This window comes from Salvelinus alpinus, chromosome 5, assembly GCF_045679555.1.
Source record: "Salvelinus alpinus chromosome 5, SLU_Salpinus.1, whole genome shotgun sequence".
Taxonomy (NCBI): Eukaryota; Metazoa; Chordata; class Actinopteri; order Salmoniformes; family Salmonidae; genus Salvelinus; species Salvelinus alpinus.
Window position 1 is genome coordinate 77,864,973 of NC_092090.1, and position 26,873 is coordinate 77,891,845.

Genomic DNA, 26,873 nt, shown 5'->3' on the forward strand with positions numbered 1-26,873 from the left:
AGACAAGAGCGGGGTAAGGGAGTGGGCATGCTGGGAGAAAAGGCTGGGTGCCCCTCTGAGCAAAGCTAAGCAGATAAGATCCTAATTATACTAGTTAATTCCTTGCTCAAAGAGGGCAATCAGGGGATGTAGAGAGTAAGCGAGGGAGATAGAGAGAGAGAATCAGAAGAGGGAGAAAACAGGAAAGAGAGCTGGCTAAAGGACAGCAGCAAATAGCCCATCCCAGCACGAAGCACAATCTTCCTCACCCCTGCAATTTCCTGTCACAGCAGCCTTCCCTGGTTGTGGTGGGGTGAAGCCCACCGTGTGAAAAACACTGTCATTAGGCAGCCATAGGCTGTCAACTCCCACCCAACACCTGGCATGCTATGCTACAGGCTAGCCATCCATTAGACTAGATACAGTGAGGGCAACACATTTGAACAATCAGTTAAACTCTAGTCTGTTAAGTACTAAAATAACAAAATATTATTGTTTTTATCCACAATGGATGGCTTGGCTTATATGGATTCTGTGATTAGAGAGTTTAGGCCTAAATAACATAATTTTGATTATCTTGTTATGTCTACAAATGCCTCCAGTCTACTTTGCTTACATAGATTAAGTGATGTATTGCCAACAATGAAAATATTGTTATTTCGCCTGCTACTTAAAGACCTTTTAAAACACTTTGCCTAAATGTGCATACTTATGGAAATGTATGAAGGCTCCAGCAAGCCCATATTTGCTATCTTTGGCAAAACACCAGTGTGATTGCTGATCCAAAGTCTTAACCCCCATCAGCATTTTCAAAGATCTCTCCTTCCCAGTGGAGTGTTTCAAAAGACGCTGATTAGAACCACTTCCAGACCTAAACTAATCATAATTTGTGACACCATATGAGTATTTATGCAAAAATATGAAGGCTATATCCACCGTGGAGCTGACATTTAATTTGTGCTGTTGATTCTGAGGATTAAGAGAAACAGAGGCGAAGATGTCTTACACAGGCTACACGCAAACCAGTTCATATGAGGCACACATTTAGTACTATTTCTATTCACTGTTGCTCATCATAAAACGCTTAAAACGATAATGATTATAGATCGTCTTGGGTCACTGCTATTATAGTGCTGTTATGGGTATTAACCTAAATAGGATTAGTTACTGCATGTTACAATGATTTTGTGATCGCCACAAATAAAAATATATTAGCATTTTTTACAATCCATGTCTGATCAGTCCCGTTGAAAAGAGAGAACAGAAAAAGGCTAGAAGGCTACTCACAGTAGGTCTTCCTGGTCAGTTCCTCCACCACCTCCTGCTTGAGCTTGCTGTTTGATTTGCCCATGGTCTGTACCTTTCTCCTTACTGCCTTGGGTTACTCCTCCACGCCTCCTCCTGCTCCACCTTGACACAAACTAACTGAACAACCCTCTCACTCCAGACCTCGCTGGTCAAACAGATGCAAATATCGGCCAGTAGAGGAAAGCAATACAATTATACCACTGAAACAGTCAACTCTGAAAGAGGATCGAACTCAATCCACCCACATCAGTCTTGTGTTCAGTGCAGTCCACTCTGGATGTGTCAAGACTTCAGCCCTCCAGGGCAGCCACTCCAACCCCAGGGGTTCAGGACTGAATAATGGGAGACTGCTGAGTATCTGAGTCTGAGTGTTCGCCTCTCCTTTCTTTAGAATGTCCAGTGGGCGAGAGTGGCGTTGTGATGCGTTGCTACCTTCGTCCTTGGTTACAGGAGTCACCCAGTGTCTGGGTTTTGTGTACGCTCACTCCCTCACACTCTGCTCACTGTTCCTCTCACCCCTCCTTTTCCCCCTTTCACTCTATCCCACCCTCTTTTCTCACCACTGTCTCTGTGGTTTCGGGTAACTTATAAGAGAATCCTCCCTCTTCACAGCTGAGATAAGGGGGTGGGTAAACTAAAATACTTGGCCTCAAAAGCATTCCCTTTTCAATTACACCCCCGGCTTGAACTCAGATCCCAGTAGGGCATCCTTCGGACACAGCAGCAGAAAAGTCAAAAGGGCTCTGTGACTTAAACTGTCATTTAAAATGCAAAATGCCGAAATGAGAGAGAAAATAGAAATGTCCCAATTCTTTGAATGAACGGCTAAGGCGGTTTTCCCAGTATGTTTCCAGGCTGAGGGATTTACAGAATGACAGTTCACTTTTCTCCTCCATTCTGACTCATAATTTTCCCTACTGCCTGGCCTCACGGCGGCACAGTGTAACCTAATGATTTCAGCCTCTCACAGACGACAGGAGATGGATCATGGAATTTCTCTGTATCAAAGGCCTGAGGTGGCATTCATTGATGCTTAACCCCAGCAGCTGACTGAGCCTCAGGACAGGACACCGTATCTCAGTAAGCATTAGGATCTATGCCTATGTGTTTGTTCCGTTCCTGGCCAGGACTGTCTTCTCCATGCATGTAACTGTGGTGGTGGTAATCATCCTTGTGTTTGCTCAGCACTGTTTTCCCGGGTAACCCAGACACTGTGAAAACAAACAGCAGTTGCAAGGTCAAGGCAGTGCCAGGAGGGCCAGACTACTGTGAACATCAGCTATCCTTAATCCCTGAGATCTCACCCACTCCACACCAATGACAGGAGCACTCATCTGTGTCAGATGTTGAGCACTTGTTCTCCTCAAACACTCACTGTTGCCGAGTTTCCACTGAGGATTTACCCTGTTGTTTTACCCAAAAGACTCAAGACTTTTCTGTTTCCATCTACGTGGACCGGCACCCGCGTCTCACTGTGCCATGGCTCCGGCGGACCTGCCCTGGGGCCAAGCCCAGGTCATGGGGCGGCAGGGTAGCCTAGTGGTTAGAGTGTTGGACTAGTAACTGAAAGGTTGCAGGATCAAATCCCCGAGCTGACAAGGTAAAAATATGTAATTCTGCCCTTGAACAACGCAGTTAATTCACTGTTCCTAGGCCGTCATTGACAATAAGAATTTGTGGGTACTTTTAAGCCAACATTTACATAATAGAAAACTGTGAACTTTAACACCTTCTCACAAAGCAACTGTTTTGAATGATGCAGAGGTTGTTGATTCTGCTCACCCCATGTCTTAAAGTACTACTCCAGTCTGCTTTTCACCTAATGTATCACCTGATTTACTTAACAAAAAGCACATCTCAAAAGCTGGTCCAGGTATCTTTTGTCCTCTAATGCTCCTCTATTGTTCCTGCAAGCCAGGCGGGATGACATCACATCAGACCAACTCCTTGAATGGCCTAATCCTTGTAATTGGGAGTTGTGTCTAAAAAAACACAATTTTGTGTAATACTATATTTTTTTACCCTTAAGTACATTAATGTATTTATACTTGGAATATTGTATTTCAACGGGAAAAGTAAAAAAAATAGCTGATGTGTGTCTTCAACAAATTACACTAGAGCCTACATTAACATAAAATACAGGTGACCCACTGGTGTGTGGGTAAATTTCAACAGGAAAAGCAGATACAGCCAAAGAGCAACTTGCTTGACTTTCACTGGGGTGAGAGACATGCCCTGCTCCAGTATGCAGCCCTCACAATACAGGGCTGCTCTTGCCAATACTACATAAATTGGATCAATAATACCCTACTGTGGGTCATTCAATGTAGCATATATGTTATCCAAAAACAATCAATTCTGCAAGGTGCACTGAAAATAAAATCTAAATTAGATATAATTTTGATCCTCATTGAACAAACCTCATGCATTTTGGTTTGAGTTCACTACAATATTTCCACTATACCCAGGCTGGGTGATGTTTCTTACAACAAAATAACTTAATAACAAATCAATAAGGAAAGACGAGGCTAAAATCTGTGAAACTTTTATTGGGCTCTGTGCATCAACCTACCTTTCCAGGTGGTGCAAAAGTACCAGACGCAGAGACGGTTCCAGCACTATTGCTTAGCAACACTAACAGTTTACAGATTTGGCCACCGTGAAGGAAATCTAATATAAGCCACTGTGAGCTCTTCGCTTTGTACCTGTCATTCGGTTACTTCTCAAACGACTTTCACTGTCCAATCTATGACAAATATTACCCTTGTAACAGACATAACAGCTTTCTTTTGAAACACTCACCTTAATTAATTTTCAGGTTGGCATCCGGAATTGACTACTGTAAATGGACGAATTATGTTCTTTCCCGCGAGGCATCTGTACAAGAGCGCGGATTTCTTGCCGCTCTCTTCCACTGTCATCGACTCGATTCAGAACATCGCAGTCCGAACCACTGGACACAATTGGCTATTAACCCTTTATTTCCTGTGCTATTTTCGAAAGCCTTGAACTGTAAATCAGAGGTATTGTGAAATTATTTAAAATGAACAACAATTGAGAAACAATAGGAAAGCAAACCTAATTTGTTTTCCTGCATGTGTAATAGAATAGTATACTTTATTTTCCATTTGGTTAGAAACGGAAATTCGTCCTCTGCCTTTACTAACCCCGCAGACGCACACCAACGTGGCACCGGGTAAACAGTGGTGCAGTGCCTTTGGAGCAATTTTGGGGTTAAGTGCCTTGTTCAAGGGCACAACGGCAGTGGAGCTGGGATCACTTTTAAATCGCATCACCTTGAGAGAACCGTCTCGAGTGATGCTGTGTTGTTCTGGATGAGGGTTTACTTTGTCATTACAATGGAATTTGAAGAACATAAGGACAGTTAGAGGAGAGATTACTTTCTAGCTGTTGGGTTTATTGTTGTTTTTCCAGCATTTTACAGAAAAGCGATGTAAAACGGTTCATCCTAGGCCAGAGAACTGCACCCCTGGTCAGATAAAATCCCCAAACACATGCACAGCGCAGACCTCCCCATCAGTTTCAATTTCTGTATCTGTCAACGGGCTACAGGCTAAATGTTTATTTCAAATGAATTGTTTGGGTTTAAGTGAACTGGGACTGGTTTGAGTAAAGGTTAGAAGCTGGAGGCACAGTTTGTGATCATACGCACATCCTTAAAAACATAGTTGCTGGGCTAATAATGAATACTGTTAAAGCTCCCAATTCACTGGTGTATTGACAACGGTTCGATCCAAAATGGATCTTCGTTACGTCTAACAAACTGAGTGCTCACATATACACATTTCACCTCACGTGACCATTGCGGACATGACTCATGGTGGGTGCAAAAACAATTTGTGTAGCTCTAATAATTTAATAACAATGAGATGGGTTTAAATATATATAACATTTATTTAACTAGACAAGTCAGTTAAGAACAAATTCTTTTTTACAATGACGGCCTACCCAGGGTAAACCCGGACAATGCTGGGCCAATTGTGCACCGCCCTATGGGACTCCCAATCACGGACGGATGTGATGCAGCCTGGATTCGAACCACAGACTAGTGCCGCCTCTTGCACTGAGGTGAAGTGCCTTAGACCGCTGCGCCACGCAGGAGCCCATGTACCATGGGTACACTAAGTAGTTTCAGAAAATAATATATATTTACTAAATGACCAAGTGGGTGACCTGGAAGGCAAGACAAATCAAAGTGACTTATTCATGTAACAAATGGTCTGATATCAAACTCTTGGTTCAGACCTCTAGGAGACATGGTACACAAACGGTGAATCCAATCCATCAGTTTCCATTTCTACATCTGTCAACCAGCTACAGGCTAAATTGTTTGGGATTAAGTGAACTGGGACTGGGTTGACTAAAGGTTAGAAGCTGGAGGCAGTCAGCACATCCTCTTCACATTCACAACAGAGAAGAACACACTGTATCTGACAGGGGCTCGCGCCAGACTTTTAGTATTCACAACAGAGTCCTGCAGTCCCTTATATTGCACCAATATCAGGTATACTCTCAGAGGAATAGATTAAGATAAACTGCCACACAACATCATCTATGTGTCTCTCAGTATTTATTTATTTTATTGAACCTTTAACTAGGCAAGTCAGTTAAGAACAAATTGTAATTTACAATGACAGTCTACCAAAAGGAAAAAGGCCTCCTGTGGGGACAGGGGCTGGGATTAAAAATACAAATAAATTAAATATAAATATAGGACAAAACACACATCACAACAAGAGACACAACACTACATAAAGAGAGGCCTAAGACAACATAGCATGGCAGCCACACATGACAACACAGCATGCAACACAACATGACAACAACATGGTAGCAACAACAACAACATGGTAGCAACAACAACAACATGCTAACAACACAACATGGAAGAATTCTTCCAATTGCCACATTAGCTCATTATTTAAAATGATTAATGACCATATTAGTAATAATACAAATATGCTGTGTGTTTTATTGCAATGAGAAAGAACAAAAAGTGGCAAATGCTTGCCTACAACAATGTAAAGCTTATACTACTACTACATTTTGCTTGTATCTTCAAGGTTTACCAACACACATTGCCTAAAGGTGCATTGATGCGTTAGGAAAGTAAGGGTGAAAGTAGCTTCAAATGATTTGTGGGGATGATGCAGGGTTGGGGAGGGGGACCTTGGCCAGTGCTGAGAGACACAGACTGCACTATCCTGGTTAAAAAACACCCAGCGCACCGACTGGAAAAGCTATATGTTTGCCAAGTGTTGGGCACAGTCAGGAACCAGGAACACACATTTGCCCATCTGTCACCAAAAACCTTATACCATACTGCCCCGTGCACAAGCACACATGATCTGAACTGTGAACCAATTAAAAAAAAAAAATCATATCCACCTCAATCAACATTCATGTCCACACCTTATGTTATAGTGAATAACTTAAAACAATCCAACAAGAATATAATAGTCAGCCCAGTCAGTTGGATGTGTTATGGAAGCAGTACACAGCTAAACCTGTCTAATAGTTACTGACTGACTTGAATTTCCATGCCTGGCACAGCATGGGGATGCAATAAAATTAGTAGAGGGAAAGAGAGCCATGTATTCATTTCTAAATACATGACCCTGGAGGGAAATATTGCACAGATTTCCTGTGTGTAGCCAGATCTTACAGATCATATATTACATTACAACTGTGAAAATACAGCCACCCTCCTGCATAAACAACACCCCAAACAATTAAAGAAAATATCCATATATTTGAATAAAGGTTATGAGGCTATTGGTGATATTTTTTATGTGCTGCTGTACTATTTGCTCAGCATCAGATCAATCATTATTGCACTTTCATAAATAGTGAAGGACATAACTTTTCAAATGAATGCACATTTGATGAATCACAGTGACAGATATACTCTATAAACACAGCACGAAAGATGAGCAAATACTGAAATATATACTGGACAAACCCAAATAATTACAATCTTGTATGTTAGACTGAACTTCACAAGTAAACACTCTGCTGACTTACTGTAGCAGGACACAATTTATTAACTTGGTGAGTTGACAATCACAATTTTTTTGTAATTTCAAAGGGCAATACATAAAGAGTTCCCTACAACAGCACAATGTTCCAAACCATCAGGACAATGCCTCAGCAGGTGTCACTGAGGACAAAATGCACAAAAAGCACAAAGGAAGGAACTCCCAGTCTGGGCCACCGAGGCTAGTGCTGCTCTCCTTTCTTGTGACAGCTTCAGAATGTGGTGGTCAGTGCTAGTCATGACAAAATATAAGAGGCAGTGGACTAGTTTATCTGATGGCCCTGCCGTACAGAACACACAGAGCACTCCGAATGACATCCGTTCACTGAGGTATGTTTCAATCCCCTTCCGTCTGTCCTCCCATGCTATATAAAAAAAACTGCTTAGAAGCATACGCAGAGCGGAAATTTCTGTTGTACCAACCTGGGGAAATATATCTATGTTAAATTTAGTGCTTCATAAAAACTGAATCCCCTCTCTCGTCTTTGAGACTAGACTCCCCACTAGTACATTTATCTGAGTTGTGCTGCTATTCCAGGGGGGCAGCAGGGTTTAGTAAAGCAGCTCTGTTGGTATAGTGCCTAATACCCAGCTGTTAATTCAGACTGACAACAGGAAGACATCTAGCCGACTAATGGCAGATGGGACTGGAATCCCAGCTTTATAGAGATAAACTATGCTCACTGTGAGAGAGAGAGATTCCTGCCTTGACAACAGAGTTCCAATTTGCCAAACACCATATTAGTGCAAAATATCTAAACACCAGATTCTTACAGTTTGATAACATTTGGTATGTGCTACTCCATAGCATCAAAAGCATGTGTTGATTAAGAGAGAAAAAGAATCATGTCTTTATTAACAGTAAGTGAATTACACAGACTCAATTATCTTCCTGTCAGTTAACATTTCTGGTTAATTAGAACATTGTCTGGGAACTATGATCTCAACAGGGGCAATTCTTTTCCCTCCATAATCATGCTGCAGAGTAGGCTGGCTTGAGCAGTGTCAGGGTAAAATAAGTCTATTTAGAATTTAAATACTCACTGCTAATATACCAATACCAGGAAAAACATAGAAATAAACCCTAGAGAGTGTCATGAGAGGGTGTTTTTACCCATTTCATTTAATCAAAGGCCTTTAATACAACACAATACCCACTGGGCACAAACATCAGATCAATGTCTATAGTTTTGATTTACATTTGGTTGAGTTGTCAACTGACGTGAATTCAAAGTTAACACGTTGGTTAACACGTTGGGTGAAAAAAGAGACGAAATGCCCTCATATTTATTATTTTTTTTAGAAACTAATCAGATTCCACATAGATTCAACATCACATCAATTTTGGGGGTTTGAAAGGATGTGGAAACGTTGATTCAACCAGTTTGTGCCCAGTGGGTAAATAAAAAATGAATTCATAAAACATCACTTTGAACTAAACAATTCTGTCTCCATGACTAAGTATTTTGTTGGACGGTGTATACCATGTGTATCCTGTACATACTAATACAACTTGAACTTAAGTGAAATACACATCATACTAGATGAAGTGAAAGAAGAAAGTTCACAAAAGTAGACAATCTGACACAATTTAAGAGCAAACTGACATGATTGAGTATGGCAGCAAAAAAGGCATGTCAAATTTGTTCCTGGATTTAATGGCATTTGCTGGCCTAAAATACTTATTAAAATAACTTCTACACTCATCTGTGTTTCATGACAGTATGGCATGGAGTAAGATACAGCAGTCTAATGGGTTAACAATCACCCTATATACAGTGGGGCAAAAAAGTATTTAGTCAGCCACCAATTGTGCAAGTTCTCCCACTTAAAAAGATGAGAGAGGCCTGTAATTTTCATCATAGGTACACTTCAACTATGACAGACAAAATGAGGAAAAAAAATCCAGAAAATCACATTGTAGGATTTTTAATGAATTTATTTGCAAATTATGGTGGAAAATAAGTATTTGGTCAATAACAAAAGTTTCTCAATACTTTGTTAAATACCATTTGTTGGCAATGACAGAGGTCAAACGTTTTCTGTAAGTCTTCACAAGGTTTTCACACACTGTTGCTGGTATTTTTGGCCCATTCCGCCATGCAGATCTCCTCTAGAGCAGTGATGTTTTGGGGCTGTTGCTGGGCAACACGGACTTTCAACTCCCTCCAAAGATTTTCTATGGGGTTGAGATCTGGAGACTGGCTAGGCCACTCCAGGACCTTGAAATGCTTCTTACGAAGCCACTTCTTCGTTGCCCGGGCGGTGTGTTTGGGATCATTGTCATGCTGAAAGACCCAGCCACGTTTCATCTTCAATGCCCTTGCTGATGGAAGGAGGTTTTCACTCAAAATCTCACGATACATGGCCCCATTCATTCTTTCCTTTACACGGATCAGTCGTCCTGGTCCCTTTGCAGAAAAACAGCCCCAAAGCATGATGTTTCCACCCCCATGCTTCACAGTAGGTATGGTGTTCTTTGGATGCAACTCAGCATTCTTTGTCCTCCAAACACGACGAGTTGAGTTTTTACCAAAAAGTTATATTTTGGTTTCATCTGACCATATGACATTCTCCCAATCTTCTTCTGGATCATCCAAATGCTCTCTAGCAAACTTCAGACGGGCCTGGACATGTACTGGCTTAAGCAGGGGGACACGTCTGGCACTGCAGGATTTGAGTCCCTGGCGGCGTAGTGTGTTACTGATGGTAGGCTTTGTTACTTTGGTCCCAGCTCTCTGCAGGTCATTCACTAGGTCCCCTCGTGTGGTTCTGGGATTTTTGCTCACCATTCTTGTGAACATTTTGACCCCACGGGGTGAAATCTTACGTGGAGCCCCAGATCGAGGGAGATTATCAGTGGTCTTGTATGTCTTCCATTTCCTAATAATTGCTCCCACAGTTGATTTCTTCAAACCAAGCTGCTTACCTATTGCAGATTCAGTCTTCCCAGCCTGGTGCAGGTCTACAATTTTGTTTCTGGTGTCCTTTGACAGCTCTTTGGTCTTGGCCATAGTGGAGTTTGGAGTGTGACTGTTTGAGGTTGTGGACAGGTGTCTTTTATACTGATAACAAGTTCAAACAGGTGCCATTAATACAGGTAACGAGTGGAGGACAGAGGAGCCTCTTAAAGAAGAAGTTACAGGTCTGTGAGAGCCAGAAATCTTGCTTGTTTGTAGGTGACCAAATACTTATTTTCCACCATAATTTGCAAATAAATTCATTAAAAATCCTACAATGTGGTTTTCTGGATTTTTTTTCTTCTAATTTTGTCTGTCATAGTTGAATTGTACCTATGATGAAAATTACAGGCCTCTCTCATCTTTTTAAGTGGGAGAACTTGCACAATTGGTGGCTGACTAAATACTTTTTTTGCCCCACTGTATACAGTGCATACTCGGTCAGATGTGAGATGTAGCAGGTTTCACCTTGAAAGTTAACCAGCCTGGCAACCAGTTTGTCCTCCTCCTCAGGGCCAACTGGAGTTGCTGGCTGCCCAGTCTGATCTCCCTTCATCCAACAGGAGGACAGCAGCAGAAATATCATATTAGATTTGGCTCAAGTACTTTCTAAACCGCCAAAACCTTCAGCGAGTTTTAAAGGTTTGTCACTTCTAGAAGGGTTTGGCAACAATCAACACCTACAAACAGAGATTAGGGTATATCTTTGCCAATCAACATCATTGGTAATCTAAGATTGGATTGTATGCCTAGACTGCAATATTCTCGTAGAGAAAGTACAGACAACTACGGAATATATAAGTAGAAATAAAATCTATAAAAAAAATACAAAAAAAGAACTGTCTTATTCAGAGGCCTTCGCATATATTTTTCATGATTTCATTTTATTAAGTGACAGTCCAATAACATCAAAGGAATATTGGAAAGGGAATTTAATAGCGTGACCTAGATTAATGGAAACTAGTTCTATTTCTAATTGAAGTGCATCAAATGATTGTCTTTCAAGTACATTACTGAGGTGCAAGAATTTCATTTTCCACCAATTATACACACAGCTAAATTATATGGTCCAAGGGCTACTTGTTAATAATGCATCAAAAGCACACAAAAGAGTTTGTAAAAAACTGTCCAAATTGATAGAAGAGTGAGAAGCTCAGTATGCGTCAGAGCGAACTGCCTCCTAAAGCAGTGACGCTTCCAGAAGTAAAGCAAAAGGCCAGAGTTGAATAGATTTCTATTGGAAACAATCATGGAAAAGTAATCGATCCACCACCAACAGAATGCCAACTGAACCCTATAGACCAATGGAGGCTGCTGCGGGGAGGACGGCTCATAACAATGGGCAGAATGGAGTAAATGGAATGGTATCAAACACATTTATGAGTTTGATAATTCATGTGTTTGATACCATTCCATTCCAGCCCTTAGTAGCCTCCACTGCTGTAGAAATCCAACCTAACACGGAACCCAGACCGGCTGCCCGCGTGCGCCATCGTGCATAAATGTATTTTGTCCCCCCCACACCAAACGCGATCACGACACGCAGGTTAAAATATCAAAACAAACTCTGAACCAATGACATTAATTTGGGGACAGGTCGAAAAGCATTAAACATGTAGATGACAATCACCAAATAAGTTCAAAGATGAAAAAGCCAGGAAGGAGGAGAGATGACTAGAAACGATTCGGTTGGCCGTTTTATGTGTGGATTAATTGGCGGAGTAGAGGAGCTTGTGCATTTCAGGTAAAATAACAACTCAATGTTTATATCCCAGGACAAATTAGCTAGCAACAGCAAGCTAGCTAAATCGGATAAATTAGCTAGCAAGTGCAAGCTAACTAGCTAAATTGCCATGTTTAGTGCTTTTCGATCTGTCCCCAAATTAATGTTATTGGTTCAGAGTTTGTTTTGCTATTTTAACCTGCGTGTCGTGATCGCTTTTGGTGTAGGGGGACTAAATACATTTATGCACGATGGCGCACGCGCGCAGCCGGTTTGGGTTCCATGTAAGGATCATTCAGTCCTGCAGTACACCTGCAATGTGACAATAGGCCTTGTCTGCCCTCTAGTGGTACTATATTAAACTTATAAAGAATGCACTCTAACCCCACAGAATTTATGATACTGCTTGTGTGAATTTATAAGGTCAGTTTAGAGTTTCTGTGAAAATGATCAGGCCAAATTAACATCTTGTTATTTTCTGTTGATTTACACACCTATTATGCTCCCTTTGAAAGGCATTGGTCTGTCAACAAGTCTTATTCAAGAGCTTCATTACAAATATTGCATACACTGAGAATACAAAACATTAAGAACACCTGCTCTTTCCATGACAGACTGACCAGGTGAAAGCTATAATCCCTTATTGATGTCACTTGTTAAATCCACTTCAATCAGTGTAAATGAAGGGGAGGAGACAGTTTAAATAAGGATTTTTAAGTCTTGAGACAATTGAGACATGGATTTTGTATGTGTGCCATTCAGAGGGTGAATGGGCAAGACAAAATATTGAAGTGCCTTTGAACGGGTTATGGTAGTAGGTGCCAGGCGCACCGGCTTGTGTCAAGAACTGCAACGCTGCTGGGTTTTTCACTCAACAGTTTCCCATGTGTATCAATAGTCGGTGGTGGACCAAAAGGCATCTAGCCAACTTGATAACTGTGGGAAGCATTAGAGTCAACATGGGCCAGCATCCCAGTGGAACGCTTTCAACACCTTGTAGAGTCCATCCCCCGACAAATTGAGGGGTGCAACTCAATATTAGGAAGGTGTTCCTAATGTTTGGTACTAAGTGTATAATGGCATTTCCATGTGCCAACTCTCATGGGATTTAATGGAATTTTCCATCCTACACTACTACCATGTCACAACAGAATACTGTACATGAAACAAGCATGGAGTGGGTTTGTGGACAAATGTACTGTTCTGCACTGTAAATTACATCCTTCAGTGACCAATATAATAAACATCAGTGTTTACCAACCAGCTGGGATTGCTCTTTTTACCTCAGCCCACATGAAAATTAGTTAATGAGGTCTGTCACTTAACTACTGTCCCTGATTTCTTGAGTGTGCCACTTCTCCACTTGGCTGGGTCCCATCAGACTCAGTCCAATTGATTGTTAAACAGATGTCATCTGAAATTAAGGGTATAAACTTAACAAGCAATGTTCCACATTCCTCCCTCACACTATGCTGTCTGAGTAGCAGTTTGAGAGGACCCAGCTGGCCTTCATGGCAGAGCAGTGCTCCAGCCCCTGTGCCTGTCCCCCAACACTGTAGGATGTCACAGTTGGGCCAAGACACCTCGTCAATCGGAATGGTGGGGTGGAGGGACAATAAAACTACTATAGTTTGAAATTCTCCCTCCACCCACTATATCCCTCTGATTGTTCCTCATGACCAGGGGATGAACAGTGCAGGTATATGTGGAGAGAGGGAGAAAACTTCATTGTAAGCCTTTGGGTCTCAGTTTGTGGATGGGACTCGGTGTGAAACAGACAGTCCAGCTCCCTTGGGTGCCACCACAGCTTGTCAAAGAAGGGATGTGCCAGGTAAAGGCCTGCTTGGGTTTCTCCACCTTAGAACTTTCTAAGAGACAATTTGAAATATTATTAGACCTGACATGTCCTCATAAGCTAATGGGCCATAATTTTTACCGGTCTTCCACCAGCTGTTTGGCTGTGATGGAGTGTTGTAGTCTGGGAAGGTGGAGGAGATGGCTCCTCCTGCAGTCTCACCTCTCAGTCTTACAGTGGTGGTCAGGCCAGAGGTAATGACATCACACCTCAGTCTGGAGAATGACCATATCTACCTCCGTCCAGTTCCAGTTAATAAACTCTCCTTCCCAGTTTATTTGATTCTCAGAGTACCTCACATTCCTGACCTTGCCAGTGAATGCCACTCAGGTTCACATTGCCAACAGGGCACCTGTCTTCACTCACCTGGGTGAGTATCTGGGGTGACCGTGGGTGGTTTTAAAAGCCTCCCCCCCAAAGAAACAAAGGACAGTAAGCAAGGTGTCAGGTGTTTTTATCCATAGCGGTGTTGGTTGGGGATCAGTATGTTGTGCCTGGGAGTTGCAGCATGGCATTAAACATCACTCACCCCTCTCCTCTGGAGGACGGTCATCTGGTTCACCATCTGTACCTGACCTCCTGCCTCTCATCGAGGAACTGCTGCTGCCTGGACCTGTTTCCAAAGGAGACACATACAGGTCAGCAGGGAGAGGCATTCACAGACATGACAACAGACACTCAAAACACACAATTGACATTTAAGTAATTTAGCAGACGCTCTTATCCAGAGCGACGTACAGGAACAATTAGGGTTAAGTGACTTGCTCAAGGGCACATCGACATATTTTTCACCTAGTTGGCTCGGGGATTCGAACCAGCAACCTTTCGGTTACTTCCCCAATGCTCTTAACCGCTAGGCTCCCTGTTGCCCATCACATACAGTGCAAGCTGCACAATTATGAGAGACACCCAAATAGAGATTTACTGAATTTACTGAATCCTCAAAATAGAAATGAAAATAAAGATCACTCTGTCTGCAGTTCTATCTGAAATATGGAGAAGCATATGGAGAGCAAACCAGTCCAAACATCACGTACCAATTCTATACACCGATTAGTAATAATGCATTTATGAAAAGAGATACCCAGGGGAAGGTGGACCGTTGTTACAACATCCTTCTCGGTCACCTGTGGCTAGGGTAAGTTGGACTAGTAACTGAAAGGTTGCAAGATCAAATCCCCGAGCTGACAAGGTAAACATCTGTCGTTCTGCCCCTGAACAAGGCAGTTAACCCACTGTTCCTAGGCCGTCGTTGAAAATAAGAATTTGTTCTTAACTGACTTGCCTAGTTAAATAAAAAAGGTAAAATAAAAAATAAGTGTCACTTTGGATAAAGTTTCATAGTGCTGTGCTGCCTTTCTTTGATCTACAAATTATTTTTGACATACAAGTTGTAATGTCAAATGTGAGACGTACGATTAAACAATAATTTTTTGTTTGTTGTGGTAATAGCTACTTTTCCCAAAATAATAGGAGGACACTGAACTGACCTCCAGGACCAACATCCTGCTGGAATCTCCTGTCTCCTGGAAACAGAGTGCTGCTCACTTTACAGCAGTCAGAAGACCTCCAAGAAGAGTAATCACTCATCACCAGGGTGTGACGGTACGGAGCGGCTATGGGCTGAAACAGAAGGTATATTTCAATTATGCTGTTACACAGTGATAGAAGAAAAGATTTGGTAGAATGACATGCGACATTTCAAATAACATGATTTGGTTCATTTAAGACATACCCATATGCCTCTCAGTGTTGCTCCCACAGACTGATGTCCAGCTGTTTGCTCCCAGCGGAGTCATTGAGAATCCAACGATGACCTCAGCTTTGGACAGTCTCACCTTTCAAGTGCTCATCAATGCCCCTCCCTCAGTAAAGATCAGGATCCAGGCTCTGCGCATGGGCCCCGTGGACAACAGCACAGCAGCCCAGTCCACCTTCATTATGGTGAGGGAAGAGGGAGACAGTTCTGTTTTGATTCTTCAGTATTTCAATGCAAACTGTCTAGTTGAGTGTACATTAAACAATTAACCTTCATCTTGACATGTATGCCATTGTAAAAAACATGTCTCCAATACCATCTCCATTACATACGAGATGTAGATGTCTTGAAGACCAACGTGTTCAAGGGCCAACAGCTCTTTCACTAGCGCTCAGCTGGAAACATGGCGGAGATAGAATTCCATGGCAAGTACCTGCATAGCAAGGGTAGCTTCCGAGCGAAATACTCATTTGTGGAGCCTTGATCTTTCTATTATACAGTATTTAATGAAATTTAGGCAGTTACTGGAGGACAGTTTTTCCTTAGTTTAATCAATATTGTCAGGTTTTGTAACATTAAAATAAATACTCAAAGTGTAAATGATTATCATTACAGCAGTCTTTGGTTTAGTTTTTTTAGTTGTATAGAAAACATTTACCAATGTGAATCAAAGCAGAACCACTCAGCAAGTCATTATTATGGCACATCTGGTATAGTATGGCACACAATTTCATTACTTAAATAACTTAACTGTTTGAACTGATTCTTTTTTAAATATGAAATAACAAACATGTAGGTAAACAAAATGAATAAATGCATGTAAAAACAACCAGAATAACATTTAAGACAGCACCAACATGTGTAGACTTAAAAAAATTAAATAAAAATACTTTTTAAAAACATAATATAGTCACCATGATCTGGTGTGGATCTTTCTTTAACATAAGGTTCTAACTATCTGGAAATGGACAAACCCATATCATTAAACATGAAATGTATAACTTTCCATCAGTCATACTCACTTTTCACTGACGTACAGGTATAGTCTTCTGGGTATAACAGGACTTTCCTTCCCACACATATCAAGTCTACCTGAAGGGCCCAAAAGCTTTCCAAGGCCCACCTAAATCGGTGCAACGTGCTTCTCCTCTCTCCATGTTAGAGCACTAGATATACCAGGGTGGCTTTAGTTTCTCCCACTACATCCAGCACAGGTTCAGTACCACACAGCCCTACAGAGGAGCCATGTCCCCTGTGGGGTCTCACTGCTTAGCATTAGCTGTCTCCTCCAGCAGAGACCTCATGTCTCTCAGAGCCTTCTTCACACCCCGGCCAAAGTTGGCAGCATGTGTCTCTTCACAGCTGTTGAAGGCTGTAATGGCAATGTTGATGTGGTCTGCCATGGGATTGTAACACACTCCATAGCCATCCGGCACCATCGGACCGAAGCACATCACACAGTCCGTCTTAGCACCAGCCTGAAGAAGAGACAGTGAAAAATGACATTTTAGGCATTAGCATTTACAAATGCGGTCCAAACCTTATCATTGTCTAATAAACTAAAATGAGTACCAAACCTTACATAGTACTTGTATTTACAATGTTTTTAGTCATGTTACCACTGGCTACAGATCTGAAACTTTTCCTCTTATAAGTTGCATTTTGGGATGCTTAATATCTCACATAAACAGCTTGCATACCTGGCTGGTGGAGAGATTGAAATGTTCAGCCACAGCATAGGCTGTATCCATGAATATCTCTGGCATGGAAGTCAGTTCTTCAATCGCCTGCAACTTCAGGCCAAGGAGATGTCTGTCTATGGCCTGGCCATGAATTGCCTGCTCAGTAACGGACATACATAAAAGCACAAAATCTATGTACATTGCAGTGGGTGGGGACAAGCATGTTATTACAGTAACTGTAGATTTATTATTATTGTAACTGTAGATTTCCATCAAAAACTGATAGAGTTCCAGTCCTCACCATATGAGTGTATTCTCTGTGGGCTTGGCATGCTTTGTCCAATAGAAAAACCTTCTCTGTGTTCTGTCAACATATAGTAAAACATACATTATTGCAGTACAGTAACAGTCAGTGGTTAGTGTCTATTTACTGTCAACATCCAGGTTTCAGAGTTGACTCACCGGTTTAGCTGGGTCCTCCATCGCCTGGACAAAGTTGAGCGAGTCGTTGGAGCAGGAGCGGATGGTGTCTGTTCGACCAAGTGCAAACATACGCAAGGACGCACTCTCATAGGTAGAACAGCACATCTTATACATTCTGAAACATGAAAGATCAGTAGGTCTCAAATGTGGCAAAGTGACAGGTTAAGGTAACCCAACTGCTGTTTCAGATGCTGTTTTTTATAGTAGAAATGTAATGAAACCCACCTGAAGTAGGCAAGCTGTAGAGCCATTTGTATAAAGGCATCTGGACTCAACTTGTGCGCCCTTGGAACATTTCTCCCATAGTCAGAAAAGAAGACCACGTTCACATCCAAGTCATGTGACATTCTGAGGTATAAAAAAAAAAGTCAGCCAAAGGGCGAGAAACACTTCAGACATGTTTGAATAGAAACTGCTAGGAAAACCGAAACAGAATCTACTTACATGTTCATATTCTGCTTGGCCGACTCAATATCCTTCTTCACCTCAGGTGTGATGTTGAAACGCAGTTTGGGAGGCATGGGCAGAGGGGTCATGGGAGTTCGTACTACCTCCATCCTCCTCCTGTTTAAACACAAAACAAAGGGCCAATCAGTTGTTGAAACAATAACAAAGCCCCGCCACTGTTTCGGTAATAAGCTGAGGGATTGGGCTGGAGAAATGTAATCGCTCAAATTCATAGACAGAGCTATGGATGCAAGGTCTGACCATCCATGATAAAAATTATAGTTTTGACCATGTTGAGGCTATACAGTGTGTTTCCCTATACTTTGTTTACAAACATTGGAGCAAAACAAGTTTAAATTACGACAGTTGAACTAAGCTCATGAGGAATTTATAAGTTATATTCTTTAAGAATAAATGGGTACATATCATTAATTTGCAAGTCCAAAAATGGATGTAGCAACTGCTGTGGTCATGGTCACAGCCTCGTCATGGTCAGTAGGCCAGGGTCATGGTCACAGCCTCGTCATGGTCAGTAGGCCAGGGTCATGGTCACAGCCTCGTCATGGTCAGTAGGCCAGGGTCATGGTCAAAGCCTGGTCATGGTCAGTAGGCTTCAAATGGTAGTTAAGAGTTTTTAAAAGGATGAGGCACTATCTGAACATGACAAACTGGAAATCTTCAAAATGCTTGCTATGCTCAGGCACAATGCACCTGATCTGGTTGGAAAAGTAGCCATTGCAGCCAGCAATCTGTGCCAAAGTTCTTCTCTAGAGTACACATTGACCACAGAAATACTGTGTACCATTAATCAATTAATTAAATATATTCTGTAATGCCTTACATGTACTCAACCACATGGTCCACCAAGAACACAATGGGTGGGCCTTCAGCTGGGGCATGCTCATACACCAGACCACATGTACCATCTTCACCCACAATAAACTGGGGATTAAATAACAAACATTATAAAAATGGCAAGAGACTTGTGAATTAAAATATGAAGCACAATATCTAGGAGGATGCAACCTTTGTTCTATAGTTCTAATCTCAGAGCTCACCTGTAACGTCTTATCAAACCAGCGGTTGCCACTGTTCCAGCGACTCCCTCCACCATGCAGCATCTGGGCAGCGACACGACTCTGGTACCGCTGCTCAGACATCTGTGGCATGGGGGCGTCTAGACACACCGTGAATATGCTCTTTTGGATAGCACGGACAGACTCCTTATTTGTCTTGTCTAGGGGGGAAAAACGATACAATAAGCAACCCAACAAGGACCTAGAGGAAATCATTGACCAATAGCTCTAAAACAGTGTGTCCAAAGTGATAGGTTGCTTCCAGTTACTCTTACGTTATGGCTCAAAAATTGCTTTTGTTTATTTGGTGAGTCACCCAATATGCTCCTCTGAGCCCTCACTGTCATAGTGATGTCCCCCCTCCATTGCCATACCTTTGATGAGGTTGTTGTAGGCTTTGCCCCAGGTGTTGCGGTGCTGGGAGGTCAGGATGCCTATAGGCTCCTTGTTGCTCTGCAGGGAGGAGTTCCAGACCTTCTCCAGTTGCATGTAGATCTGGTCCACCGTCAGTGGTGAGCCATCGCTGTTATACACATCCAGGACAAAGAACTAAGGCCAGAGGGAGAAGGCTAGTCAGCATTTGAGATTTGGTTAAGTGAGTTACAGCCAAGAAACTAACAATGCAACGTGATTGATCTCCTCTGTGTTGTAGCAACATAAAGCAGCAGCAAAGAGAGCAAAGCAAAGCTCTAGTTTACCTGGAAGTTATGGACCACAGTGATGTGAGTAGGGGCCACTTTCCCGATAGCGTGGTTGACCACAGTGTCTCTCTTTGGTCCAGGGATACGACAGGAGGACAGGATCTGGTAGTACTGGTCCATACACAGAGGCTTCCCACCCAAATACTCAATAGGCAACGTCTCACTAAGACACAGAGTTAGAGTCAACCAGGGTGACGAACACGTTAGATGTACAGGTTACTGCCAAAATAAAGGAAACACCAACATAAGGTGTCTTAATAGGCCATTGGGCCACTACAAGCCAGAAAAGCTTCAATGCACCTTGGCATAGATTCTACAAGTGTCTGGAACTCTATTGGAGGGATGCGACACAATTCTTCCAGAAGAAATTTGATAATTTGGTGTTTTGCTGATGGTAGTGGAAAACGCTGTCTCAGGCACCACTACAGAATCTCCCGTAAGTGTTCAATTGGGAGATCTGGTGACTGAGACGGCCATGGCAAATGACTTAGATCGTTTTCATGCTCATCCAACCATTCAGTGACCACTCGTCCCCTGTGGATGGCGGCATTGTCATCCTATGAGGGCGTAGCCATGGGTAGCTAAAAGAATTGCCTGCCCTGCATTTTTATACATGACCCCAAGCATGATAGGATGTTAATTGCTTAATTAACTCAGGAAACACATCTGTGTGGAAGGACCTGCTTTCAATATACTTTGTATCCCTCATTTACTCAAGAGTTTCAATTATTTTGGCAGTTACCTGTATATCATTAAAAGAGATAATATTACTAACCTGTCAATCATTTTTTTGAAGTCCAAAACCCCTGCAATCAATTTTGCAGCAAACCTGAGCAGAAAACATTGTTGAATTAATAATGAAACCATATATGGTATTTCTTCATCCAACTGACATTCAGTCTTTCACCGCTCCCCATCTCATGTTCTATTCACATAATCTACACTTTAGTGCACTATTTTGTTTTCCATGGCCTCATATCTAGTCTAGCGGTTAAGAACATTGGGCCAGTATACGAAAGGTTGCTGGTTCGAATACCCGAGCCGACTAGGTGAAAAATCTGCCGATGTGCCCTTAAGCAAGGCATTTAACCATCATACGCTTCAGGGGCGCCATGCTGCTATGGCTGACTTTGTAAACAACATATTTCACTGCATCTATCAAGTGTATGTGACAATAAAAATGTATTTTTATTATTTTATCTCCAACCAGTCTTGCTTAAGTCAGACTCAGGACCACGATTATTATAAGAAACATCTGTCTATTTTGATTCTATATCTCCACATTTAGTGAACTGTCTGTGTCACTCTAGTCTAGTGGCTAAGATGGTGTACAGTACAGTATATTGTTGAATAATTGGCTTTTCATATGAGCATTGGAGTCTGCTCTAGTATCCTCTTCTAGCCTACTGTATAAGTTTGGCACTGTCCGTAATATCGAAGCAGTACCACATAGCGGCAAATGTTTTGCAAGAATGGTCCAGCTGAAGCGAACTCAATGGCAGCCCACTCTTACACCCATGTGTGCGTGCTCTCTCTATAGTACATTCACTGACACGTTTTGCTCAACAAAAACCCACGTAAGCTCACAATGTTGACTGCGTACCTTATGGATCACTGTTGTCCAAAAAAGCTGAGCAATGCTTTGAACAGCCAATGTGCCTAAAATAGCCAGCACGGAGGGGAAGTCTGTCTAAAGGACAGTATGAAACTCAAGCCTATTCTCAAGCTCAAGCTATGGTGTAATACAACACTAGTCAATCACTTTCTACTAACTTGCTTTCTAAGAAGCAGTAGGCCTATAAAACGTGCTTTTCATTGATGTGTAGGACAGCCATAAAGACTTGTCAGTGATGTGTAGGACAGCCATAAAGACTTGTCAGTGATGTGTAGGACAGCCATAAAGACTTTTCATTGATGAGTAGGACAGCCATAAAGACTTGTCAGTGATGTGTAGGACAGCCATAAAGACTTGTCAGTGATGGAGGGCTAATGGAGGGAAGGCATCTAAACTGTCTTGTCACAATGGCTGGTTTTAGTACAGTGGTCTCAGACACGCATGGTTCCTTGTTGTTCACCTCATTTGTCCTTGGCGATCTTGGAAGGTCATGCGGGGCAGGGCCACCCCTGGGCTGGAATAGACTGCCACAGGCATCCGGGAATCCAGATAGGCTGACTGCATCCACCACTCTGTGAGCTACATAAACAGCAATGACAATGCTATAGTCCAGCAAGTATCAGATAATTTTCTCCTAAACACATTCACATGTTATGATATATGCAAGGGAGTAAACCTATGGGTAAATGTTAAATGTAATCTTGAAAAGTACGGGAAATGGATGGAATTAACATCACATTTACGTAATTGCATAATGGATGTAATACAGGGATCTTTTCCTGCCAATCAACACAGATCTTTAGCTGCCTGTATCCCTCTAAGGACTTATTTAATTTTTCTTTCAACCTCTATTGGCCATGCACTGCCCTACCACATAAACCTCTTCTTTATGTGACCTTCTCTGTTCAACTACAGTATGTACCAACCCAGTTTCCTTTGTTGCTGGCTCTGCGCTCCAGGCTTCTCTGCAACCTGTCTCCCACCCCACCAGGAATGAGGAACTCCTTGACCAGCTTGCGTGTGTGATCCAGCTCCTCCTCACTGAGCAGGGGCTCCAGCATCAAAAGGTAGCGCTCAAATGTCTGCCTCAGTGGAGGCACTGGCAGCTTGGGCAAATTGTCCTGGTGGTGCGAAGACCTCTCTGGGAGGATAGTCACTGACACTGGCTTGACCAGGTGATATGGCTTCACCAAGCCTGACCTTAGCTAAAAATAAAATAAATCTGTCATTGCATTTCTAATAAATAATTTGTTCTGCATTCAATATAACATAATTCAATACCATACATGTCTAGGATGATATTTTGTGTTTTAAAGTATCTAAAATATTAGTATCCACAGTTGATAATCCCATTGGCATATAAAATATCAACAATGTTGGTTGACAACCACAGAGCTGATTTATAGGCCTATATTTGCCAGCAACTGTCAACACCATGACAGAGTGCCATTGCAACAGAAACCACAACATAATAAAAACAGACAAAACTGTGATTAACAAAGTGATTAACTTTTATTTACATTCGTTTCAATGTAAAAAGGTGTGATCAAAATAATCCTATTTCATGAATCCAAAAACCTTTTGAAAAAATAGATTGTTAGAACACTGTATGATCTAATTTTATGACAGAAACTTGAGACCAAAACAGATCTATCAAGTTTAGTATGTTGTTAACACCATGACACAGTGCCTATTTGTTTGGACTGTGCTTGGCTGTCAAGTTTCCTGATAGCTTTTTAAAGTTAGAATATAAATAGCCAGTTCTGCTACAGTGCGTGAACACTTGCAATGAACATGCACCACACCACATCTAAAAAGCAATCTGTTGGCTATTTAAAATTGTATGATAGTTTAACCCACTGTTTAATCTTAATCTGATATAGACAACCATGAAACCTTGAATCTGACGGCTATCCATGTTATAACCTAATATAGAGACTCGAGTGATAGCTACAATAGGGTAAATGCTAATTTGATGTGATTTTCGTGGAGAAATTCGGAGTGGCCTGACTTCACATTTTAGGCTACAATAATAACAGTTACCTAACCTGGTGCCCCACCCTCATTTACAGCAGTAATAGTGAACGCGCTGCTCTTACTTATGGGCGCACAACTGCGCACTCATGAATTAGGCTATAAAAACATTTGACTCACCACGGCTCTCACAAGAAGACCCAGCATTTTTTCATAGAAATGGCCCCGCAAGGCTTTGCTTGTTGTTAATTTTAAAAAACACCTCGAACTGTCATTTCATTCCTCAAGGACGTAGCCTACGCATGACGTTTGTTACTCAGAAATATCGGTGTTCTCCGCCGCCCCCCGGTCATAACCCGAACCGATATGGCTAGAGCTGGGCTGTAATCATTCCTCCAATTCTGTTGCAAAACTTTTCGTCTGGTTTTGCAACAGAAACAGTCTACTCCAAAAGGAAAACGCAAACGATAGTTTCTATTGGACAAATTCAAGTAGGTCCCTCCCCGTTTCCGTTGTTAAACGGCAAAAGGTTTCCGTAATGAATACATCCTTGGACAGGGCTAAATTGTTGCCTATATTCAATCGGCCTTCGCTATCTGGAATCCTTGGGACGTCCGTACCCCCTCATTGAAGGAGAAGGCACAGATAAACGTATAAATGTGAAGCCTCCGGCTGGCGTTTCCACTCACTACCAAATATGGTGATGAGAGGAAGCCAAGTGGCTGGCAGTGGGAGAAGATGAAGCGAGATGGATTTGGCCGACGTTCTGCACATTTTCTCATCGAGGAAACATTTCATCTCCATACAGTTTGTTACCAAAATTAAAATCCCTTTAAAAAAAATAAAAAAACAGGATGGACTGCTTTTTGTAGACTTTGCCAACGTTTCTAAAAATGGCGTTGTTTAGAAAGAGCGCAAAGGCGAATTGAGTTATTGCACACGCGCACTTAACAGAGTAGGCGTTCCTTAACGGAAATATGCAAATAAATGTATTTAGTTACAAAGGAATTATAGTCCCTTGCTTTGTAGAGTGCCATAATTAAGTATGATGGCACAGAAATAGTGTAAGACATCATTACACAAAAATGTAATTGGTCTACAGGCCTAATTAAAACAGCCTATACTGGTCTATGAAATGCATAACACACCTGCTAATTTTCTTATAATTTCACGGGAGTTATCAAAATGCATTTGGCAATAAATTGGTGTAGTTCTTTTCCATCATCGCATGGTGGAGCTGGTTCTGCATCACACATTTGAGCAAGGCATGCAAGGCACATGAAGGCAACAACATGGTGCAGGAAAAAGCTCCATATCCAGTGAATTACATATACACACTAGAATACAAATTGAATGCGCTGTGTTGAAGCCACCGTACCTCCATCTTGGTACTCCCCCACCAGTGTAAAAACATTTTTTTTTGGAAGCTATATAATTGCATTTATTGCCCACATTCGTTTGCAACATGTATTTTATTACAGACACCTTCATGTAAGATACACATTCAAAATAAAAAAATATGTTAAAAAAATCCTTAAAGTCAAATTGTTGGGACATTACTAATGTTACTGTCCCCAATACAACAACAAAAATACTTACATACATTTAATTTTTCCCTTGAAACATTTAAATGAAATGCTGTAAAATTCCATTCATTGCTACCGAGGACTGCACGTACTGGGGAATGCCAATATGGCCGGCCCGTGGCTTCAAAGCGTCTAAATGGCCAATAGGCATACATAGCATCAGCAATCAATGGTTGCTATAGGTCATTGCACATATTGCGCGAGCCCTCTCCCCAAAGTACAATTTAAATTGAGTTCAACAGCTTTTAAATTGAAAAAGAGCAGAACAGTGTTAAGTATATCAATTGTCTATTTTATTTGAGACCACCAATGGTTTGTAGAAAAATGTAACGTGTGTCAATCAAAAAGCCTCAATTGCTCTAGTCCATGCACCGCTGCCCGCCAGTGCTTGTTTACAGCAGTTTGTTTGTCCGTTTACTACCTGTTCCACGTCCGTTTGCCAGTTCAACAGCTCAGTAAACCCCGAGCCTAACACTGACATGAGGTTGGAGATGTTCGGTGTGTCCAGTTGTTCGGAATTACAACAAGAAACGTCATCAGACCTAATGCGTTTGCATGACATGGGCACAAAGTCTGACAGATAATCGGAATCAGAAGCATCACTTGAATACATTTTTCTTTTCTTATGAGAACTTTGCGGGCCCTGACCATGTTGTTTTAATGACACGCAGTAGTCTGGGGGGAGATATCCATTCTCGACAGTAGTCACCACATGTGTGTCCAAGTCCAATACAGTCTTTTGGTTGTGTGTGTTTGAGACAGGAATGTCCCGGTTGGCTGTGTAAGGTTCCGCATAACAGTCCCAGTAGACCCCCGAGTACTTGAGGTTAGAGTCACATTGATAGACAGGAGCCATGAAACAGGCAGGTGCCGTTTGGATGTGCGCTTCGGGCACCATTGCTGGGTGGCAAGCCGATTGTGGCGCTGCGCAGTGGTAAGTGTCCAACACATCCCCTGTGTAGTTGCAGCAAAACTCACCAGCTAGATCCTCACAGTTCCCGGTCATTTCAAAAGAGTCCTGCTTTTCATCACAGACCGTCCTCATCTCCCCGTTCTGCTGTAGGTAGCTATACATTTCTGCAAACTCCATGCTCATGTAAAAATCTCTAGCGTTTTTCAGCACATATGTGACCAGCAAGTTCTTGTGGAGCTTGATACCTCCTCTCTGCGTTCTGGAGTTATGTATTTTCCGCAAAGAAATAGAGATCAAATTCTGTGCGTCAACTGCACACGCCATGATAATAAATGTACACTTCTATGTGTCACCTACTCTAGTGAATAAAATAGACTGTCTTCTGGACGTAAAAATATAAGGAATTTGCCTATTATAGAAGTAAATTCGTGGAGAAAATCTGAACATGCTTTCTCATGCTTTCTGGGTATGGGCATGGATTTACGCCCATTTTTGCTGTGAACAATTTAAAGACATCTCACATAGGTTCCTCCCCATCACGGGTTCCACCAACGAAACCCCGGCGTTGTCAAAGACTGACTTTTTTGCCTCGGCTTATAGTTTGTACTGGCCAATGAGGGAGAGGCGGTTCTTCGCTACTATTCAAATATATGTGTGCCAAAAGCGTACCAGGATGCACAATTGCGCATTACGCATAAGTAGGCCTTCATTTCTCCCCAATGATAAAACGTGGAAACTGGTTGTACTTCTGGTA

At 41.9% G+C, this 26,873-nt stretch overlaps 3 protein-coding genes across 3 annotated transcripts in view; all 3 read right to left on the bottom strand.

Annotated features, from left to right (window-relative positions):
* LOC139576859 (neuronal calcium sensor 1-like) overlaps window positions 1-1,647 on the bottom strand; it is a 28,498-nt gene extending 26,851 nt beyond the window's left edge. The window contains exon 1 of the mRNA XM_071403403.1: window positions 1,267-1,647. Coding sequence (XP_071259504.1) covers window positions 1,267-1,330 — 64 coding nt within the window. The 5' untranslated portion in view covers window positions 1,331-1,647. The remainder of the gene's footprint in view (window positions 1-1,266) is intronic.
* Window positions 1,648-16,172: 14,525 nt separating this feature from the next.
* LOC139576860 (carnitine O-acetyltransferase-like) lies at window positions 16,173-24,619 on the bottom strand. The gene is made up of 14 exons (XM_071403404.1): window positions 23,801-24,619; window positions 22,573-22,851; window positions 22,107-22,225; window positions 20,807-20,860; window positions 20,029-20,194; window positions 19,705-19,879; window positions 19,313-19,491; window positions 19,096-19,196; window positions 18,252-18,371; window positions 18,033-18,155; window positions 17,787-17,922; window positions 17,626-17,688; window positions 17,343-17,480; window positions 16,173-17,120 (listed from the first exon to the last, which is right to left on the bottom strand). The coding sequence occupies exons 1-14, from the start codon at window positions 23,825-23,827 to the stop codon at window positions 16,905-16,907; spliced, it is 1,896 nt and encodes a 631-aa protein (XP_071259505.1). The 5' UTR covers window positions 23,828-24,619; the 3' UTR covers window positions 16,173-16,904.
* A 414-nt stretch (window positions 24,620-25,033) lies between these two features.
* Window positions 25,034-26,581, bottom strand: LOC139576862 (immediate early response gene 5-like protein). The gene has a single exon (XM_071403405.1). It carries the CDS (start codon window positions 26,441-26,443, stop codon window positions 25,547-25,549), a length of 897 nt encoding a protein of 298 aa, XP_071259506.1. The 5' UTR covers window positions 26,444-26,581; the 3' UTR covers window positions 25,034-25,546.
* Between the last annotated feature and the right edge of the window lie 292 nt (window positions 26,582-26,873).

Bases quoted from the DNA above. Each gene is read 5' to 3' on its own strand.
- LOC139576860 (XM_071403404.1), bottom strand. From the start codon at position 23,827: ATGCTGGGTCTTCTTGTGAGAGCCGTG. The intron at 19,492-19,704 runs GTATGGCAATGG...TTTCCCCCCTAG, and splicing joins CTACAACAACCTCATCAAAG to ACAAGACAAATAAGGAGTCT. The intron at 18,156-18,251 runs GTAAGTAGATTC...TTTATACCTCAG, and splicing joins GCCAAGCAGAATATGAACAT to AATGTCACATGACTTGGATG.
- LOC139576862 (XM_071403405.1), bottom strand. From the start codon at position 26,443: ATGGCGTGTGCAGTTGACGCACAGAATTTGATCTCTATTTCTTTGCGG.